The sequence below is a fragment of the Martes martes genome (genome assembly GCF_963455335.1).
Source record: "Martes martes genome assembly, chromosome: 4".
In the NCBI taxonomy this organism is placed as follows: Eukaryota; Metazoa; Chordata; class Mammalia; order Carnivora; family Mustelidae; genus Martes; species Martes martes.
The window spans coordinates 49,677,466-49,697,658 of record NC_137891.1 but is presented as its reverse complement, the minus strand read 5'-3'; the positions used below and the strand labels follow the sequence as shown (position 1 = coordinate 49,697,658).

The 20,193-nt window shown below is 36.3% G+C and overlaps 1 protein-coding gene across 1 annotated transcript in view; it reads left to right on the top strand.

Annotated features, from left to right (window-relative positions):
• RALYL (RALY RNA binding protein like) overlaps positions 1-20,193 on the top strand; it is a 147,152-nt gene that overhangs the window by 97,835 nt on the left and 29,124 nt on the right. Inside the window, exon 4 of the mRNA XM_080802292.1 lies at positions 14,691-14,738. Within this exon, the coding sequence (XP_080658418.1) occupies positions 14,691-14,738 (48 nt within the window). The remainder of the gene's footprint in view (positions 1-14,690; positions 14,739-20,193) is intronic.

Below are 20,193 nucleotides of genomic sequence, written 5' to 3'. Positions count from 1 at the left end.
TTCACAGCTGGGGGGGGGGGGGGGTGTGTGTGGAGCCTATCACTGTATCTTAATGGCTTATGGGAAAATTAGGGCAACCCTACAATGCCATTATTTTTTAACATTGGACCAGAATGAGATTTCTCTTTAACAACGACTTAGCAGCTTATCATCTCAGAAAACTGACCATCCCAGAAGATCTGGAGATACTGACATTTTACAGTCCCAGTAAACCCTTAAGCCCCTGCCCACCACACCCCAGTGAGACCCTCTGGTCAACAAGCCCTGCATATGTGTGCACGCATGCATACACATTCACGCACGTGTGCGCGCGCACACACACACACAACTTCCAGTCAGGTTTTTAGTACCATGCTCTGAATTATGACCTACCAGCAAAAGATCACCAGATATTTGAGAAAATACTCTAACACAAAGGAAAAAAAAAAAAAACTCAGAGAATATCAGAACTCCACAGTAGGGGAAATATATAAGGAGTATAAAACTAAACTAAACAAACAAACAAAAAACCCCTAGAACCTCTTAAAAACCTATAATCAATATCCCTAGTGATAGGAAAATATATCTATATAAAAATTGTATTATTATAAAGGAACATATGGAAAACAAAAAAATTCTTAGAAATTAAAAGCAAAACAGAAATGAAAAATTCAATGAACGTTTGGAATTCAAACTTAAAAGAGCACAAAAACAGAGGTGGAAAATAGTTAAGAAAAGATTTAAAAATAATTTGAGGCTTACTCCCAGAGATCAGTATCTAATAATGATTGTTTCACAAAGAGAAAACAGAGGACATTATCAAATAAGTAATGAAAGGAAGTGTCCTAATACTGAAACATATGTTACCCATAGGAGGATGCTCAGCACAGTGAATGAAAGGCGAAGCACACTTAGGCAGATTAATTACTGTAGATAAGAAGATCTTAAACCAGGCACGTGGGTGACTCAGGCAGTTAAGTGTCTGCCCTTGGCTCAGGTAATGATCCCTGGGTCCTGGGATCGAGTCCCACAGGCTTCCTGCTCAGCTGGGGAGACTGCTTCTCCTTCTCCTTTTGCCCCTCCCCCTGCTCATATGTTCCCTCCCTCTCTCTCTCAAATAAATAAATAAAATCTTAAAAAAAAGGAAGAAGAAGAAGACCGTTAACCTTCAAGCAGAGGAATAAAAGCCACGTACAAAGACTCAGAATCAGAATGTCATCACATTTCTCAACATTAGGAACTTGCAGACAACGCAATAATGTCCTCTAAGTTCCGAGAGAAAGTGATATCCAACCAGATTGTCAATTCTACCAAACACAAGATCAGTCAAGCATGAAGATAGGAAAAGATCCACTCCATTCTCTTATTTTTGTGGTAATTCTAGTCTGTCAAGTCCCTGCAGCCACTGCATTAGCAAATACTGAACCACTGGTCCTAGGGGAAATATAGGATTAGGTTCCCACGAGGCACTAGTCACAACATTTTTGTTAACCAATTAACACATAACCCTGCTGAGTGTGTTTCTCTGTAAAGACAGTTTATTTCATATATATTGTTCATGCATTAACATTGAACTCGTGACTAACAGCACTATAACGCTTTCTGAGGGAATCTCATGTAGCACATGTATTTTCTCCCTAAGACACATCACAGCCTGTTGTGCTTGGGAACACTTACCAGCACCTCAGCTCTCTGTTTAGGGGCCATTGCAGACAGAAAAATCACCAATGAGAAGCACAGAAATGCAAAAAAAAAAAAAAAAAAAAAAAAAAGGCAGCACTAAGTAGACCATGAAAAGTATATTTATTTGCAGTGTCAGATCTGGACAAAGAAGGCAGCACATCACCTCAGTCTCAGTGGAGAATGTGCTGCCTCAGCAACTCAAAACTTTTGCCATTCTGCGCATGTCCATGAGTGACCATGAAAGCACTGCAAGTATTGATCTGGGGTTACCGGTAATCTTAGCAAATTCACAAATACAGAATCCACAAATAATAAGAATCAGTTCTTCTCAGAAATCTAAGGATTAACCAATCCTTTCTAAGAAATCTACTGATGCTTGTTTCACCAAAAGTATTGAATAAACGAGCAAATAAACCGATAAATAAATAAATAGGTCTAACATAAGAAAGAAAAACATCCCCAAGTCACTGGTGAGAAGAAGTACCAGGATGGTCACTTTGTAAGCAGACCCAGAGAGGACTCATCTGGGTTATAACAGGATATAGAGAGCTCTAGGAAGAATGAAAAAGATGAAGCCATTCTCAAGGCCAAGTAAACAACAATTTCTACAAAAAGGAAATGTAATGATAGTGTACGGCTCGGCTGTAAGTAGTATTTATGTAGTCGTAATAATGTAAACACTGAATATTGACTTAAGACAGAAAAGCACTAATGAGAAAAAAAGCATGGAAGTTTATGAAAAATTCTTTTACTACAAGTAAGCCCAGCCATACCATGAGAGCTCAGAGAGAACTCATTCCTCTGAGTAGGATTTAATTCTATTCAAAATGAATATGTGGTTGAAAGGTACACACTTCCAGGTATAAGATTAGTAAATCCCAGGGATGTAATGTACAGCATAGTGATTATAGTTAATCATACACTATTGTATATTTGAAAGCTGCTAAGAGAGTAGATTTTAAAAGTTCTTATCACAAAGGAAAGCAATTTTGTAACTATGTGTGGTGATGGATGTTAACTAAACTTATTCTGGTAATCATTTCATAAAATATCAAATCATTATTCTGTACACCTAAAACTGATAAAATGTTACGTGACAATTTTATCTAAATTTAAAAACAAAAACAAAAGATTTAATTCTAGAAACAGGAATATTTTAAAAAATGACTAACTTAGTTTAATAATGTTCAGAAGGCAAGTGCCTATAAGAAACATCTGTAGTTTGTAATAAGAAGAGACTAATCTAGAAAATAACAGTTGATTCTTTAACTAAATTCCAGAGTCAATATAATGCTTCTTATGAAAAAGTAAATAGCACATTTGATACTACGCTGGGGAAAAAGCCCCAGTAAGTGACATTAGGAAAAATCTTGACAAACATTCCCTGAGTAAAATAGAGGAAAGTGGCAAAATAAGAACAAGGAAAAAAAAATGGATGAAAGTTCATAGAGTTTAATCTGTAAATAATAGGTATTGCCACAAGGAACAATTTTATAGAACATGAGTCAACAATGAAAGATAAAACATAATTCACTGATTTTTAAATGATATTTTTACAACTTGAAAGTAAAGAAAGCTATTGGTATATATGCTGAAAAAGAAAAGCTAACTTTAAGAGAAAAACTAAAGTTGGACTCAGTTTTCTCTCCGATATGTACTACTGGGAAGACAATAACAGAGATATTTTTGAGGAAAAAGATTGTAACAAGAATCCTGTGTTCAACTACGTCATCTTTCATTTGTGAAGGTAACAGGAATACATCAAGAGAAAATATGTTTTACCACGTACCAAACCCAGAGAAAATTTTATAAATGTAACTACTAACCTTGTTTTGATTCTGGACTCCCACATCATAAGGCTCAACTTAATTTATGAAAATATGTTTAACAACTATTTAGTCATGTTCTTTAACTGAAGAGTTCTTGAGGGGGACAAAATGATTTTTGACAAAGACTTATCGGAAAAATGATAGTGGTGGAAAAAATCTGACAATATTTCTAGAGTTTATCTAGAGATGAGAATATTATAAACAAAATTTTGAAGAATAGTCATTATGAAGGAGATGATCTCTTCTACAAATGTGTCATTTAGGGATATGAACTGGCAATTCAGTGAGGATAAAATACAGACTACAACAATAAACCATGTATATATATGAAGGTACACATGAAGGTAGTAATTGACGGAGTGTAAACCAAGTCAATGAGGAGTGGAAGAATCATTCAATATCCTTCTTGTTTTTGGCACATATCTATTTAAGTAGTTCTCTTCTTACTATTTTATCTAGAATATATCATAAGGATTGCCTTTTAATATTATCAAATACCTCTTTAGCATCTACTGATGAAAATCATATTTTTTCTCCTTTCATTTGTTTTTGTGTTAGAGTATGCTGATAGATTTTCAGACTTGAACCTGACATTAGTTTCCTTTCCCTAGTTTATTTTGGCCTATTGTCTTGCTCTTTTTCTAGTAAGATTAAGACGGAATTCCTTTCTTTTTCCATCTTTCGTCTTTAACAATGAACTACATCTAAGACACACTTTTTTCTGAGTTAAGTTCCTACTGCATCCCATAGGTTTTGGAAGAAGCATACTTTCTGTTTCTTCCTAGATAATATGAAAGTCCAATTTCTTTTTTAATTCTGCATCAGTTTGATTGAGGGGAGTCAAGGAGACCAAAGCTAGTGCTCAACAGAAAAGGAGCCAGATTCAGGTCACCATGTTCCCAAAACCTGTAGGTGAAGAGTTAAATGTTACACTTTGACAAAGTAATTTGATTTAATAAAATCATGAAATTTCAACTTGGAAGATATCCCAGAACTATGTAATGCATCAATTCTCTTCACTACAAAATCCCTAGCAAATGATTTTCAGGCTCTTCTTGAAGCACATGTATCTGTTACACTGTGTTATACTAGATCATAGTGTTTTGTCATGGTATTTTTCTTTTTATGTTTCTATTTTCTTTCCAAAACTACTAGACACTCAAGATATTTGGAACTCATTATTCTATTTCTTTGTTATATTTAGCAGTAACATTGTTCCTTGTAATTACTACTCTTTAAGGCTTGTTTTGCCTTCTGGAACCACAGTGAATAAATTCAATGCCTCTTCCACTAGACAACATTTCAAATATTTAAACAGTTAGCTGCCTTCTTTCCCAAAGGCTTTCTTCTCTAGACCAAACAACCTTATTTAATTCAACCTTTTTCATACAGAATCATTTTTGAGATTTCTTGCCATTCTAATTTCTTTCATTTGTATGCATTCCAGTTGGTTACTGTCCTTACGAAACTTTACTGAAATACGCTAAACTGTTTCCAGGGAGATCTCAAAAGTGAGAGTCCAATGGAATTATTATCTTCTTTTTTAAAAAACCCTACACTTGAGTTAATGCCACGAAGATTTCACTAGCCTTATGGTAGTGGTAGCACATTCCTGGCTTCTACTTCTGCTAGTGGAAGCAATTGGCAAAAATATCTAATATTTCTTACTCCGGTATCCGATAAGCCATAGACAATGTTTGGTTTATTCTGTGGACTCTAATTAATGATATCATTGCTTTAGTTCTCTCATTTATATAATTGGGGTAATATTAACACTAACTCTTAGAACTTTTAAGGTAATTAAATGATTTGACATAACCAAGGCAGTTAGAACAGAGATAAATGCTGAACATTCAATAAATGTTAATTGTTAGATTAACATTGTCATTACTATTGTTATTATCCCTTTTGACATGAGTCTCAAAAATTTTTATAAGCTAGACTCTACCATGAAGAATATGGGCAGTTGATAAATTTAGTCTTGAAGGAAAACTTCAGAAAAATTATTGTAATCCAGTAAGATGAAAATTATAATAACAAAACTATCAACTATGCAAGCTATGAAAAGGGTTTATCTATAAATGGACAACCTGTACCCTTTGAGTATATGTCACATTCGGTCATTCTCAGCATGTAGAAAAAGGAGCACCTGAACAGGGCTGTATCCGGCAAGGCTCAGTCAGGAGACAGAAGACAGAAACCATACCAGTAATTTTAACAGAGAAAATTTAATATGAGGAATTATTAACTAGTAAAATTACATGGTTAACTACTTTAAAAGGGTAAAACAAAAGACTATAAAGGAATATTAGAATAGAAAATGTAGGAAACAGCTGCTATCTCTTTGGCTGAAGGAGCATATCCAGGGAAGGAGTCAGTGAAGAGCCTCTCTCTCTCAGGCTGAGAGTCACACTGCTGTAGGAGAGGGTGTGACTGCAGCCTGCAGGATGGCACGGGTTTGGCTGGAGTGTTGGTGGACTAGGGATGATGGGTAGGCACCGTCCTGCTGGGGTGCCAGTAAGCATCACTGGGTCTCCCACATCCTCCTGACAGCAGTGTCAGATGAGCAAGAAGAAAAAGCATAAGGACCCCTGGAAAAAGAAGCTGCTTCCTCTTCTTTGCCTTGTGGTTTTCCTCCAATGCCTCTGACAAACTCTAACTTAGTGCCAGCTGACAAAGGGGCAATGTTTATACGATCCAGCTCCATTATCACAAAGCAAGAGCAAAAAAAAAAAAAAAAGATGGATTTAGAACTGAGAGGCAATAACTACCAATTTATTGGCAGAAAGGGCTAGCCCAACATAACAATCGTAATGACTTAAACATTTTTTAACGATTTATTTATTTATTTATTTGATTGAGAGAGAGAGAAAGAGCATGCAGAGAAAGGGGCAAAGGAAGAGAGAGTCTCCAGCAGACTCCACACTGAGTGCAGAGCCCAACATGGGGCTTGATCTCACCACCCAGAGACCACAACCTGAGCCAAAACCAAGAGTCAGATGCCTCATCCAGGCATCTGGGTGCGCCACCCAGGCATCCCCATAATGCTCTAAACATTCCAATATTAATACTCAGGTATTTGAAAACTCTAATATGGATATTTGTTCCCTACAAAAACTAATAACAATAAATATCATTGCAGAAATTGCCACAGGCACATAACATTCAATTCAAAAAATTTCAGATGGGTGAGCGCTAACACTCTGCCTTTTCAAAACTCACAATCTAGTGAAATAGACTCCTGGATGGTCAATTGTTTTATAATACATTCAGATAGAAGTATGCATAGGAAGCTGTAAGAATAAAATCTGCATATTTATGGATGAATTCAGTTAAAACAAAGAGAGCGATAATACTCTACAGAATTTTGATATGAGTCCTCCTGGAATATTTTACTCTGGAAACTCCAGTGTCAAGAAATTAAGACTAATTAGATTAAGTTTGAAGAAGGAAGGTAAGAATGATGAATGGAATAGAGAGATTGGTTTGTGAAGGAGACGGTTATCAGAAATCAATCTATATAGATCAGCTAAGTGACAGGAAAAGCAGAAAACAGACAAGCAAGAATTAAATGTAAATGCAAAAAAAGAAACAGAATACATGGAATTTAGTCTCACCCCACAGGCTTTATAGTTGGGGAAAACGTGGGGCTTGAGTTTGGCCTTTAGGAATGGATAATAGTCAACTGAAAGAAGATAAAACATGTTGATAGATGGAGAGCTTGAGCAACACCCTATAATGGGAAAATGCTGAGCTACCAGTTGGCTAATGCAGAAGACTGTGTAGAGATCCAAGAATGTCTTCCTGTGACAGCAAGGAGCATTTCTCTGCCACACAGAGTAGGCTCAGGAAAATGCTGAATGGTTGAAAGAGTAGTTGAACAAATTATTAAAGAATATTTGAAGAAGGAGCCCCATTTTAGAGAGCACTGAATATTGAGTCTGAATATTACCTTGTGAGGCATGGAGAGTAACTGAAAAGTTTGTTGTTTTGTTTTTGATATTTTGTAAAAAGAATGCTTTCAAGTCACTAGCAGCAGGTATCATGGATAGGAGATGGGAATGTACTTGAAATCAGGAATACCTGTTTGGAGACCATTTTACTGGTCCAGACAAGACTCTTTATCTGTAGGCCAGGCCTTCAAAATGGCTAGATTCTTGGTTCTCCTGCTTTCACATTTATAGTTCTCTTACCAAGTATGTCATGCAGTTTGCAAAAAATAAACTTTCATTTTCATTGTAGTTTTATCAAGTGATCATGAATTGAAGAGAATCTTTTTTTTTTTTCACTTATTCCAGAGCAAAAGACTGAAAGGAAAAATAAACACAATTATAGAATTGTGTTTACATATGTGTTTACACATAGAATGTGTAAACATCTTTCCTAACAGAACATAGCATAAAGAAGGGTAACAAGCATTCAAGAAGATACTTTCAAAATCACAATCCCTGGGTTCTGTCAGAAGACAGAAAAATAATATTTTCCCCTCCTTTTTCTCTTTTGCTCCCAGAACTCACTATCTACACCTACCTTAATTAAATTGTTTACTGTTTCACAGTAAACTTACTTATAGTAGGTACTGGTTCACACTTACCCTTAAAGTGTGTGAAAGAGTAAACTTGACTCACAGCAGGTAAGAGACCAGAACTCATAACTAGGCTGGGTGGATTGTTTTTACCCTTTTGAATGTCTTAGTCACTGCATCTTCCTGAGCTCCCAGGTCCTGATCCACAATTAGTCGGGAACTTTATGCATGTGTCATAATTCTTTAGGTTCCCACTCACCTCCTTCCTCAATTCCAAAGTCCTTGGTAGTAAACGATCTTGTCAATGCAATTTAGACGAAGTAACTTTTTTCACTCTTTTTGAACTTTTACTGTATGTGTGAATATCTATCCACTATATACACACACTCACACATACACACACACTCTGAAGTAAAATTTAAGTTTTATATGTATTCCCTAAAAGAAAATAGACAGATTTTTGTCCACATATTATCTTGACAAAGTTTACAAATCTGTTTAACTACATATACTCTGACATTTGGAAACCTACACCAGATTCTATGACAAGTTAGAAATAGGATATCGTAGGGTGCCTCGGTGGCTCAGTGGGTTAAACCTCTGCCTTCAGTTCAGGTCATGATCTCAAGGTCCTGAGATCAAGTCCCGTATCAGGCTCTGCTCGGCAGGGAGCCTGCTTCACCCCCACCCCCCTGCCAATCTGCCTCTCTGCCTACTTGTGATATCTCTCTGTCAAAAATAAATAAATAAAAATCTTTAAAAAAAAAAAGAGAGAGAGAGAGAGATCGGATACTGTAGGTACATCTAAGAATACTTCTACTAACCTTGGAGAAGTAAGCTCTGGAAATTCAGTCCATTAGCCTGCCCTTTGACTTCTGCAAACATGACTTCCACAGGTACTCTGAAGAAAAGTTATGCTAATGACAGAGACTCATCTTCATAAAGTACTGTTCTACAAATTTATTCCACATTTTTCTCCCACCAATTCTTGGCCTTCTGGAAGGGTCTCCTTTTGGACATTCACTTGTCGAATTCCTAACTTTACAAAGACCAATTCAAATGCCATCTCCTTCACAAAGCCTTGTTTGAGACCTTGTCCCACCAACCACATCCTATTCCTTCTGCCTATAAGCTCTCATAACAGTTTTTATATCTGTTTTGGCATTTTTCAAATTCTGTTTAAATTATAGTCATTTGTATATTTATCTAATCCCTTATACTTAGATTGACATTCCTTGAGGTTAGAAGCCATGTTCTGCTGATATTATTATCCACAAGTCCCAGTATTGTGCTTGACTTAAAATACTCAGTAATTGATTATCCAGTTTAATTTGGGAAGCCAGATACAGTATATGTGCTGCCGAAGCAAGTGCTGGGAAGCCAGATAGAGTCACTGAGAAGGCTTCAGTAGGAGTTACTATTGGCAGGATGTCTGTAATGAAACCATTAAAATGCTTCCTCCTTGTGCTGGGAAGTTTATTCATTTTCTCCAGATTATATTTTAATGAAGTTCTGCGATGGAAAATAAAAAGAAATACTTGTGTGTATTAGTCTATTCATATGAAGCTGGTTTTATGAATTTAAAGGGATTAGATAAAATTGATCTCGTATATTGCAAAACCTAATGAGTTGTGATTTCTTCTTCTGTAAATGAAAAAGCTTAAATTGAATTCCAGGGAAGTTACTTGGTGTCATTTAATCTTCAGGAATAAAATAAAGACTATGAGTGTGCAACTCTAAACAATTACTTTACTAATTCCCATTTCCCATTAAATTTTGAGGGAACCTGAGCAGTTAGAATAAAGGTACACTGAAAAGTAGAATAAAAATCATGAAAGTGTACCAGATTTAAAAATAAAAAATATAAATTATTTGTGCGAAATATTCAAACTCTTGTTTCATTTTTCTAAAAAGTTGAGTATCTGCCCCTTGCACAGAGCATGCCTCTAAACAACAGAAGCGTTGACATTTCCCAGACTTAGTTTCTTCTCAGAAAGTGCCTAAAACATTGATTTATGACCATTTTGTTTCAGCAACCTAAGAACCAGATTGTCAAACAAAGCTGCTACAATGAAAACTGCAAAGGTCCTTCCCTTAAAAGCCCCTCCTCAAAAAAAGAAAAGTAAATTAGCCCATGAACAGAACAGTTTATGAGGAAAGGAAAGGCTATCATCTTCTTCTTCTTTTTTTTTTTTTTTTAACTTGAAAGACATGTTTTTCCTTCCAGTAAAATCTTGAGGTACATAAAACGCCTTAAAAACCTGAATACGGCTTCTGGAAATGCCATTTTTTTGACAGGTAATTTCAAATAGAGTTTCACACAGAAAGAGAAAGGGATTTTTAGAGAGACAAAATCTGGGGAAAGGGGAAAAAAAAAAAAGCTGGCAGCAGCAACACTGGGAAAGCATAATTGTCACAAATCATACTTGCCCTGTGGTTATCTCTTCTCATTTCTTTGAATCTCTTTTTCTTCCTTGGAAATCCAGTGTAATTTTATAGCTTATGACCTGAGCCAACTACAGCCATGGCATTTCAGCTAAAAGCCCAAGCCATTAAGACAAAAACAGGCTTGTCGTGATTACCAAGAGAGGTCTGTTTGTGCATTTCACTTCATTTTGAACTGTGATAGGTAAAATTGAGTTCCTGATAGCAGACGGTGGGACTTGGAGATCAAATAGTTCAGGACGCTCAGCTACAACTTGTTCTTGCAAATTCGTCTCAGCAGTCAGGACTGAAGAAAAAATAAGCAGATTGGACGAGATAATTTAAGCAGCTACTAAGAAAAACAAAAATGATTTCTCTTTTCTCATACATTTTTAAATTTCCAGAAGGCTATTAAATTATTGAAGTATTTCCTGAAGGTATGAAATGCATGGTATCATCATTGTCAGCCACATTTATAGCATATTTATTAATTGCTTCATGTGTCATATTTGGCACTTGGGGAGTTTAAAAAGAGAGAGAAGACAAATATAAAAATCAAGATGAATTTATACATCTTGAATTAAATGTTTTCATCATCAAGTTCATAAACCTTTGGAATGCTCTCATAAGCATCTGAGGAAAAATAAAGTTATATGCTAAAGCATCAAGATTATTAAACTTATTTAAATTAACAAATGTCTGGTGAAACATGACACAATCAGAAAAATCACCAACTTTTGATTGAAATAAACCTGTGTTTTAAATATCAGCTCTATGAAAAATGATTTAAAAACTAACTGACTTATTACAATGTGCTCGAAACTGTGCTATTCCACTTTGCAGAGGCAGTTTGCAAAGATTAAATGGATTTTTCAATGTTGTTATAATTGTGTTCCTCCAAAATTCACCTGTTGAAGCCCTAAACCCAGTTCCTCAAAATGTGACTATATTGGCAGAGAGAGTCTTCAAAGAGGTGAGGAAGTTAAAATGAAAATGTTGGTGGGTCCTAAACCAATATGACAGGTGTTCTTTTTTTTTTTTTTAAGATTTTATTTATTTATTTGACAGACAGAGATCACAAGTAGGCACAGAGGCAGGCAGAGAGAGAGGAGGGGAAGCAGGCTCCCCGCCAAGCAGAGAGCCCAACGCGGGGCTCGATTCCAGGACTCCGGGATCAGGACCCGATCCGAAGGCAGAGGCCCCAACCCACTGAGCCACCCAGGCGCCCCACGACAGGTGTTCTTATCAGAAGAGGAGATTAAGACTCAGACACCACAGAGGGACAACCACGTGAGGAGAGAGAGCAAGACAGTAGCCATCTGCAAGGTTAAAAAAGTGGCCTCAGAAGAAACCAAACCTGTTGACAACTTGCCCAGAGCTACTTAGTTTCAAGTTCTGTCTCCTACCCACATCTGACCTATTTTGCTACCTTCTCTTCCCTTGACCCCTACAATTCTAGAATACCTAGGAGCAGCCTCTACTCCCTCTTGCTACACCCACTCCTAAAATAGATCTCACCTTTTTAATGGCTTTATTGCCATCAGCATGCTCTCAACTCCCAAACTTACATCCCCAGCAAGCCCTTTCTTTGGGGCTGCTCAGTAAAGCAGCATTTAATCACCCATGAACGTGTTTGTTGATTGTCTCACAAGCATCCAAATGCTATCTTACCCAAAATCGAACTCAAGATTTTCCTCTAGAGTCTGCTTCCAAAACGTGTCCTGAACCTGTCTAACCCTCTCCATCTTTTCTGCAGTGTCGTCTAGGACGCTGTTATTTCTTGTCTGAGTGATGGCAGTAGCCCTGGACCAACCTTCTTGCTTTACTGAATTCATCAGAGTCTTTCTGACTTGTGTCTTTGTGCTTTCTCTTCCCCTGGGTCCTTTTCTCCCCTGGCCCTTGATAGAACTTTTCTCATTCTTCAAGCCTCCAGTCATATGTCACCTCCTCAGAGAGGCCAGCCCTGATAAATCTCTCTTAACAGTTCTCCCCTTCTGTTTCTCTATGTCCCATTCATTTACTTCTAAGTATTTCCCATTTAAAATATTTTTCTTATTAGCTTTTTATCTGTCTCCACTGCTGTCAAAGAAAAAAGATACAACATACAGATTAAATAGGTAAGGAAAGACCGGATTCAAGACTTTCTAAATAGAGGACAGAGGTTAAACTCAACTCTGCTGAAACAAAATGCTGGGGAGTTTGTAAGATGTGGGGTGAGCTAGTGGCAATAGCAGGGAAACGGATCAATATGATTAGGTCTCTGTGTTTGCTAATTGGTGCTTATAATCAAAGTTAGACATCTGTTTTGCTTCTAAACCTAAGTGCCAAGTACAGTTCCTGACACACACGTCCTGGTCAGATTCTGACAAAGGAGCGCATGAATGACTACGCTGTACTAGAACACTTAACCTGTGCTATGTAGGGTATTTAATATCTCTAAGGCTCAGTGTCCTATAAAATTGGAATAATACTCTATGTCTTATACGTTGTTGTTAAGATTAAATAATGTGTTCTTTCAAGTCTCCTGAGTAAGAATAGTTACAAACTGAAGGACTGTTAAATTGATCAACTGGGGAATATAAAATTATTTGCCTGTCTATGGTGGTTCCTCAAAAGGTTAAACAAAAGTACTTTATGACCTAGCAATTCCACTTCTAGGTAGATACCCCAAAGAGATGAAAGCAGGGACCCTAACAAATATTTGCACACCGATGTTCATACCACCACTATTCACTGCAGCCAAGAGCTGGAAACAACTCAAATGTCTATCAATAGAGTAATAAACAAAAAGCGATGTGTACATATATACAATATTGTATTTTTCAGTCATAAAAAAGAATGAAATTCTCATATAAAATACAGTATGGATAAACCCTGAAAAAGTTATGCTAACTGAAATAAGCCAGAGTTAAGAAGGACAAAAATTGTATGATTCCACTTACTTGAGGTATCTAGAAGAGGCAGATTCAAAAAGTAGGATGGAGAGTACCTGGGGCTGGGGGGAGGGGGAGTAGGGGATGGGGAGTTACTGTTTCATGGGTATGGAATTTATGTTTAGGATAATGAAAAATGCTGGAAATGGATATTGGCGATCTTTAAACAACATTGTGAATATACTTAATGCCACTGTGTTGTATACTTAAAATGGTTAGAACGATAAATTTTGTTATGTATGTTTCATACCAAAAAAAATAATGAATAAACATTAAAAATAATTATTCCCCTATAGTATAGATACTTCATTTGTCATGAGCGAATTTCTTACAGGCTGGGGAGGGTTGCACAGTGCCATGGAAAAATGCCCCAGACATGGATTCAGAAGATTTTTTTTTTCCGGTCTCAGCTCTGTCACTTAACTAGCAATAAAAATTTGAGCAAGTCCCTTAGGTCCTTTGCACCTTAATTTCTTCTAGTTACAGTATCCAACAGGATTGTTTTGCATACTAAAAGGAAATAATGCACATAAAGGGCTTTGTAAATTCCAACAATTATATAAGTAGATGGGAACAGTTTTTATTATATATTCCTTTAAGAAGCTTCATCTTTTCACTGAAATGTGCTTATTAATTGCTATTTAAGTACCCTGAAATATTAAATTACTGTTGCTAAGATTCTGCCAAGTTGGTTTTTTTTCTCTGTGCATGAAACTGTAAGTTTTTAGAATGGAAAAAAATGCTGAATTTCTAAGGAAAATCATTTCTATTTATCATTCTTATAGCAAATGGGTCATTAAACCTTTCCGTTCCATACCGTTTGTTCATTGTACAGCCTCACTGTACATACCTTAGGAAGAAAGGATAACTATATTATATCCTGTCTGGAAAAAATGGCTTTCATTCATATGTAATTACAAGTATTAAAATTTTTTATTTTGCTACCTCCTCTCATCTTCCATTCGAAACCACACAAACCATTATCATTGCATTGTCAGACATATGATAGTTTGATATGGCACTATATCCAAGTAGAAATTATTTTGTAAAACTCTTTGGATACATAATTACGCTGAAAAATAAATATTTTAAAAGTAACAAAAAATAACAAATTTAAACTTGTTAAAACTTGTTAAAAATAACAAGTTATTTAAAATAACGTTTTATTAAAAATTAATTGTTATTAATTATTTTAAAAATAATTGTTATTAAAAATTGTTATTAAAAATAACAAGTTTCTTGTTATAACCTCATAACTTCATACCAAAATTAGTGTGGTTGAACAAATGTCAACTAATTTTTTGTTTCCCTCCTTAGTGGTTATGTCTTTGACTATGATTACTACAGAGAAGATTTCTACAATCGGTATGTTAGTTTTTCATTCTTGTTACCCTTTAATTTAAATTCTTTTAACTGTTTTGTATGTTGCACTCCTAGGTATTCTTACTAGATGTTTAAAGTACAGAAAATTCTTTACTCAGTCCCAAAAAATAAAATGCAGACATATTTTCTTATTTTCATTGTGCTTACTAAAGCATAGTACATCTTGGACTTTTTAAGACTCTGGTGGTTCTTAAGCCGAAGTTCGGTTATGGAATATTGGAATAACATTCCAAAAATTTAATGAACCAATATTGTTTTCCAGGTCTGTTGTTAACTTAGGATTCTTCAAGACTGAGAGTTTTGTAAACTCGGAAAATAACTCCAACCTTCTAAAATACATCTGTTTTCAGTATGACACATTGCAATGTTAGTTGGTTAGATTGGTTAGATCCAGTTAAAAACTACGGGCAATTCTTGCTTTGCATAGTGGTGTTAGATAATAAAGGAAACCATGCAAAGTGATGTTAACAACCAGTGGAAAAATAGAATTTTTCCACCACCTCTAAAAGTGTTTGTAAAACATTAAAAACTCTCTTACTGTTGGTTATAAATAATAGGAAAATACAGTAAAGGTGTTTTAAGTACACTATAATTTGAAACAGTAAAAATATTGAGAATTAACCTGTTTTTAGCTCTTTGTAAAAAGACCTGTCCAAAAGTAGTTTGAGCAGGGCCTGCCTTCTTGTACAACTTACAATATGGAGCTAGCAATCCTCTTGTGCCTCCGTGAGGTGTCAGACTCCTTTCGAAGGCTGGACCAGCGTCAATAGACGATCAGCATTGTGAACTATCTCTGAGAGGTCTTCAGTGTGTGGTTCTTTCGCCAGTGTCCCTTCTTCTGGGGCATCGTCATCCCGTTTTATCCCTTCACAACTGGCTTCCTCATTTATGACAATATGTTTGCTTTTCCAAAGTTCCTCTGGCTCCATATCTGGAGTCTCTCTAGTAGAAGAGTGTTGGCAGTCCTCAGCTGTTTCTCCGACAGTTCTATCCCATTTTTTTTTTTAAGATTTTATTTATTTATTTGAGAGAGAGTGTGAGAGAGAGAATGAGCATGAGAAGTGGGAGGGTCAGAGGGAGAAGCAGATGCCCTGCCGAGCAGGGAGCCCGATATGGGACTCGATCCTGGGACTCCATGATCATGACCAGAGCCAAAGGCAATCGCTTAACCAACCAAGCCACCGAGGCATCCCCAGTTCTATCCCATTTAATATTATCCCACTTCCAGTGTTACTGCTCTGCTCTTCTTTGCTGCACTTTCGTTTTTTGGACCAGTTCCCTCTTTTGATTATCCACTTCTACCCAGGGCCACGTGGGTTTATCACTGGCAACAAGGAGACAATACAACTACACAGTTCCTGTCTGTGTGTGCGACAGATGCGCGGCAACCAGACGGACTTTGAATGACGTGACGTGACCAATCACTGATCATGATGTGTCTCTTATTTGCACAGTGCTTAGTGGGCTGAAACACCAGCAGCCAAGTTTGGAGTTGATGAAATTACTCATAGTTAATACGTGGCAACTGAAATTTGATTTGTGCTGCAGGGAGCCATGTTATTTAACTATAAACAGGGGTAATTGAAATTCCGAGATATGCAGATCAAGGGCCAGCTGTTGTAGATCATTAGACCACACACACACAAAAATGAGATAAAGATCTTTTAAGCTTTTTTAATTGTGAGTTCTAGTCAAACAACAACCAAAAAAATCCCAAGGTATAAAAATGCAAACTTGGAAAAATAGTTCATAATGGACATTTTTAATAGGGGAGAAACTTCAGGATCCCAGGGAGAGCCTGGTTCTGTTTGCTCCAGCCGTGTGGCTCCTTTCCCAGCTCCACGAGAACACGATATACCCTCCTCCTTCAGCACCTTTTTCCGTGCTGCTCTTTCTCCTCATTCCTCCCTCGGCCATAGTCAACTTGCCTTCATCCCTCGGATCTCAGCATGAGCACCACTTTCAGACTAAATTAGTTTCTTCTGTTCCCCTCTCTCAGTACCCAGCATTGTTCCTTCACAGCACTTCTGCTTTTTACTGCTGTCTTTCTTTGTGATGACAGTATTTGATTTATGTCTGCCTCTCTTCCTCCATGAATGTGGAGAAAATGCTTAGGTTTGAGTATTACTGTATCCTCAGGCAATATCATTAAGTCTCAAACATAGTGGATACTCAGTTTGTGTTCTTAATTCATCTCTTTGGATTTAGAGAGACTTTGGTTTTCCCTTGGTCATACAGTAAATTCATGACCAAACTACAATTATAAACTATTCATTTAGATGCAATAACCAACTGTGTGAATATGCAAAACGGAAGGGGAGCAATTAGTCTATGAGTTAAGTGAAAGGAGACAGCCTTACCTAAAGGGCGAACAGACCACAACCATATCTTCATCACTGCTATGTTCAACTACTCAGTTAAGCAAGTTGTTCCATTAGTTATGCCTTTATGACTGAATGCGAATTTTAAAACATAATTTTCCCAAATCATTTTTTTAATTTCTAAAAACACAATATTTTATTGTAACTATTAAACAGCTTATAATAACTTGTCCTAAAAATGATCTGAAGATCTGGCAGCAAAAACTAATCCCATTTACTGTCAAGAAAAGACAACATTTAAATAGTCTGCATACTGTTTGAAATTTTTAGTTTTAGACAATTCTAAAAAATTTTTTTAAAGATTCTATTTATTTATTTGAGAGAAGGAGAGCACAAGTGGGGTGAAGGACAGAGGGAGAAACAGACACCCTGCTGAGCAGGGAGCCCGATGCAGGTCTCGATCCCAACCAAAGGTGGCTACCCCAGGCTACCCTTTAGGCTCACCCTAAAGACATTTTTAATACAGCTTTTTTTTTTTTTTTTTCCCAGAATACAGAACACTGTCATAATTGCTATGAGTAAAGTTTTCAATTAATATACACTGTCTTTTAGTCTGTCAATATGAAACTCTTTTAGCATTGTAGTCTCTTAAGTGTTTTCTATCTTGGGATTTCCTTCTACATTTAAAGAATTTCTAGGGGTGCCTGTGTGGCTCAGCCGTTAAGTGTCTGCCTTCAGCTCAGGTCATGATCCCAGGCCCCTGGGACTGAGCCCCACATCAGGCTCCTTGCTCAGCAGGGAGCCTGCTTATCCCTCTGTCTGCCACTCCCCCTGCTTGCACTTTCTCTCTGTCAAATAAATAAATATTTTTAAAATATGAGTAAAATAAAGAATTTCTACCTATAATGGAGTTTCTATATAAATTATAGCTCAATAACATGATTAGGTAGATGATAGATAAATAGATGATAGATAAATCTGTCCTACCTGCCAAAGAGTTATAGAGCTTGGAGTTTTCAGATGATTCTTCACTACACCAAAAAAAAGTAACTCTGAACAATTCCCTGAGTCACTTATTTGTCTTATATAAAATCTGTTTGACATATAAGGGTGCAAAAGGTCAGTATGGTTGTGTTGCTAACAGAAAGTCTGAAAAATCTGTGCTCTTACTGGTTTTTTTTCCCCCCACTTTTTGCACTTTGCACTTGGTTAAAAAAGATGTAAGCATCCATCACTAATGGATAGAGTCAGGAGTTCCCTATGAAAATAGATTGTCATGAAAGGAAAACAGAATGGAGAGGTTGGACGATATAAATAGCCTACAAAGTGCTAACCATTTTATCCACAGTAATTTCTCATAAATTACACTCTGCTTGAATTTATGGTTAATTTTTTTTTCTCTTTTTACTAGTGGTACAAACTTGGGTGAGTTACTTAATACTACAAAACATGTTGTCTCATTCATGAAGTGAGCAAGAAATTAATTCCTGCCTCATAAGGTTGTTCTAAGGAAGTAACGTACAAATAATGATCCGCATTGTGCCTGCTCTATCCTGGTATATTTTTACTGCATAATCAATGTTAGCTACCAATAACAGCTAGCAGTAACTATGAACGGTGATATTCAATGCATTTCTTATACTGGTACTCATGTAGCACTGTTCCTGGGACTGAGAAATCAACTGGTTGGTCAGTTGTTCCAAAATAGTCCATTGTGCCACCTCTGGCTTATTCTATTTTTATTGTTTTCCCTTCTGCTCCTAGAACATAATAGCTTCATCACTGCCATATATCCATATCCTATGGTCATCCTATTTCTGCCAGGTTTGGGAATTCTAATGTGATTGGAAATTCAACCCTTAGATAGTTTCAGCTTAGAAAACTGCTTTACACAATGTGCCATGGTTGTCACTGTGTTGATATGTTGGCCCATCAGTAACTTTCCTGAAGACTAAGTGTCTGTCATGGTTTCGGGGATCATGAAGAGTGTCACTAAATAATAGACTTGAATGGTTATTCTAAACTCTTTTTTATATTTCACAGGGCACTGTTCAATAATTTACAGCATTAAATGGCATTTTCTTCTAAAAGGTCAAGTCTGACTCTAAATGAAGGACATTCCATGGTATTAAAACTAAACATAAATATTTATATTCTTCCAAGTAAAGTAAAAGGAGATAAATGCCTAAAATTATATTGAATCCCCCCAGGGAATGTTTTCAATTTCTGAGATATTAGCAGTGTTAATCCAATCTTTTTTCAGTAGTATCAGGAGCAGCACTGAACATCTGACAACCGCCAGTATAAGTCAACTTCTGTTAATAGAGAGAAAGAAATGCCAGATGTGCTTTACCATATAGAAAACATATATACATATTAAATGATGTGAAATGGGCATTGTTCCACTCTGGTACAATTTTGACCTTGAGTAACTTAACAGAAGAGAAGCTACTCGAGCTATAGTTAACATCAAGTTGCAGTTGTTTCATTGATTACAGAGTAGAGCATAGATATATTCATGACTCTTGGAAAAACATATTAGCAAGAGGCAATGTATGTGTTTCATTATGCAGGTTTAAATAATCATCTAATAGAATAGTATTCCACTTAAAACATTTGGAAATAACAGTATGGTACACTTGACAAAGGGTATTGATTTAGAGGCAGAAGACATGAGTATCAGGCCTAGCTGTGCTTGTGCTGCCTGGCTAAGTGACCTGGGCAACATCACATCATCCTTTTTTTTTGTCTCCGTGGGCAAAATGACTTAACAATACCCACATTACAGAATTATAAGCAATTAAGAAGAGAATAATTTTACTGATTTATAACCTCAAAACTGCTATTTGAATGTATTGACTTTTTCATTAACCAAAGCTGTATACGAAATATAGCAGATAGCAAAGGTGTGCAAATGGTAAAGATTATATTGCGGTCAAAAAATTGCAGAAAAACACTAAAAAGAAATTTTAAAAAATAATAAAATTTTTTTAAAATTGCAGAAAAGACATTCAAGATTTCGATCACCTTACCTTTAAAAGCATGTTCAAGAAATATCTGCACAAGATCCAAGAAGACAACTTCACTGAAAATCTTAGAAAATTTTAATAACAACA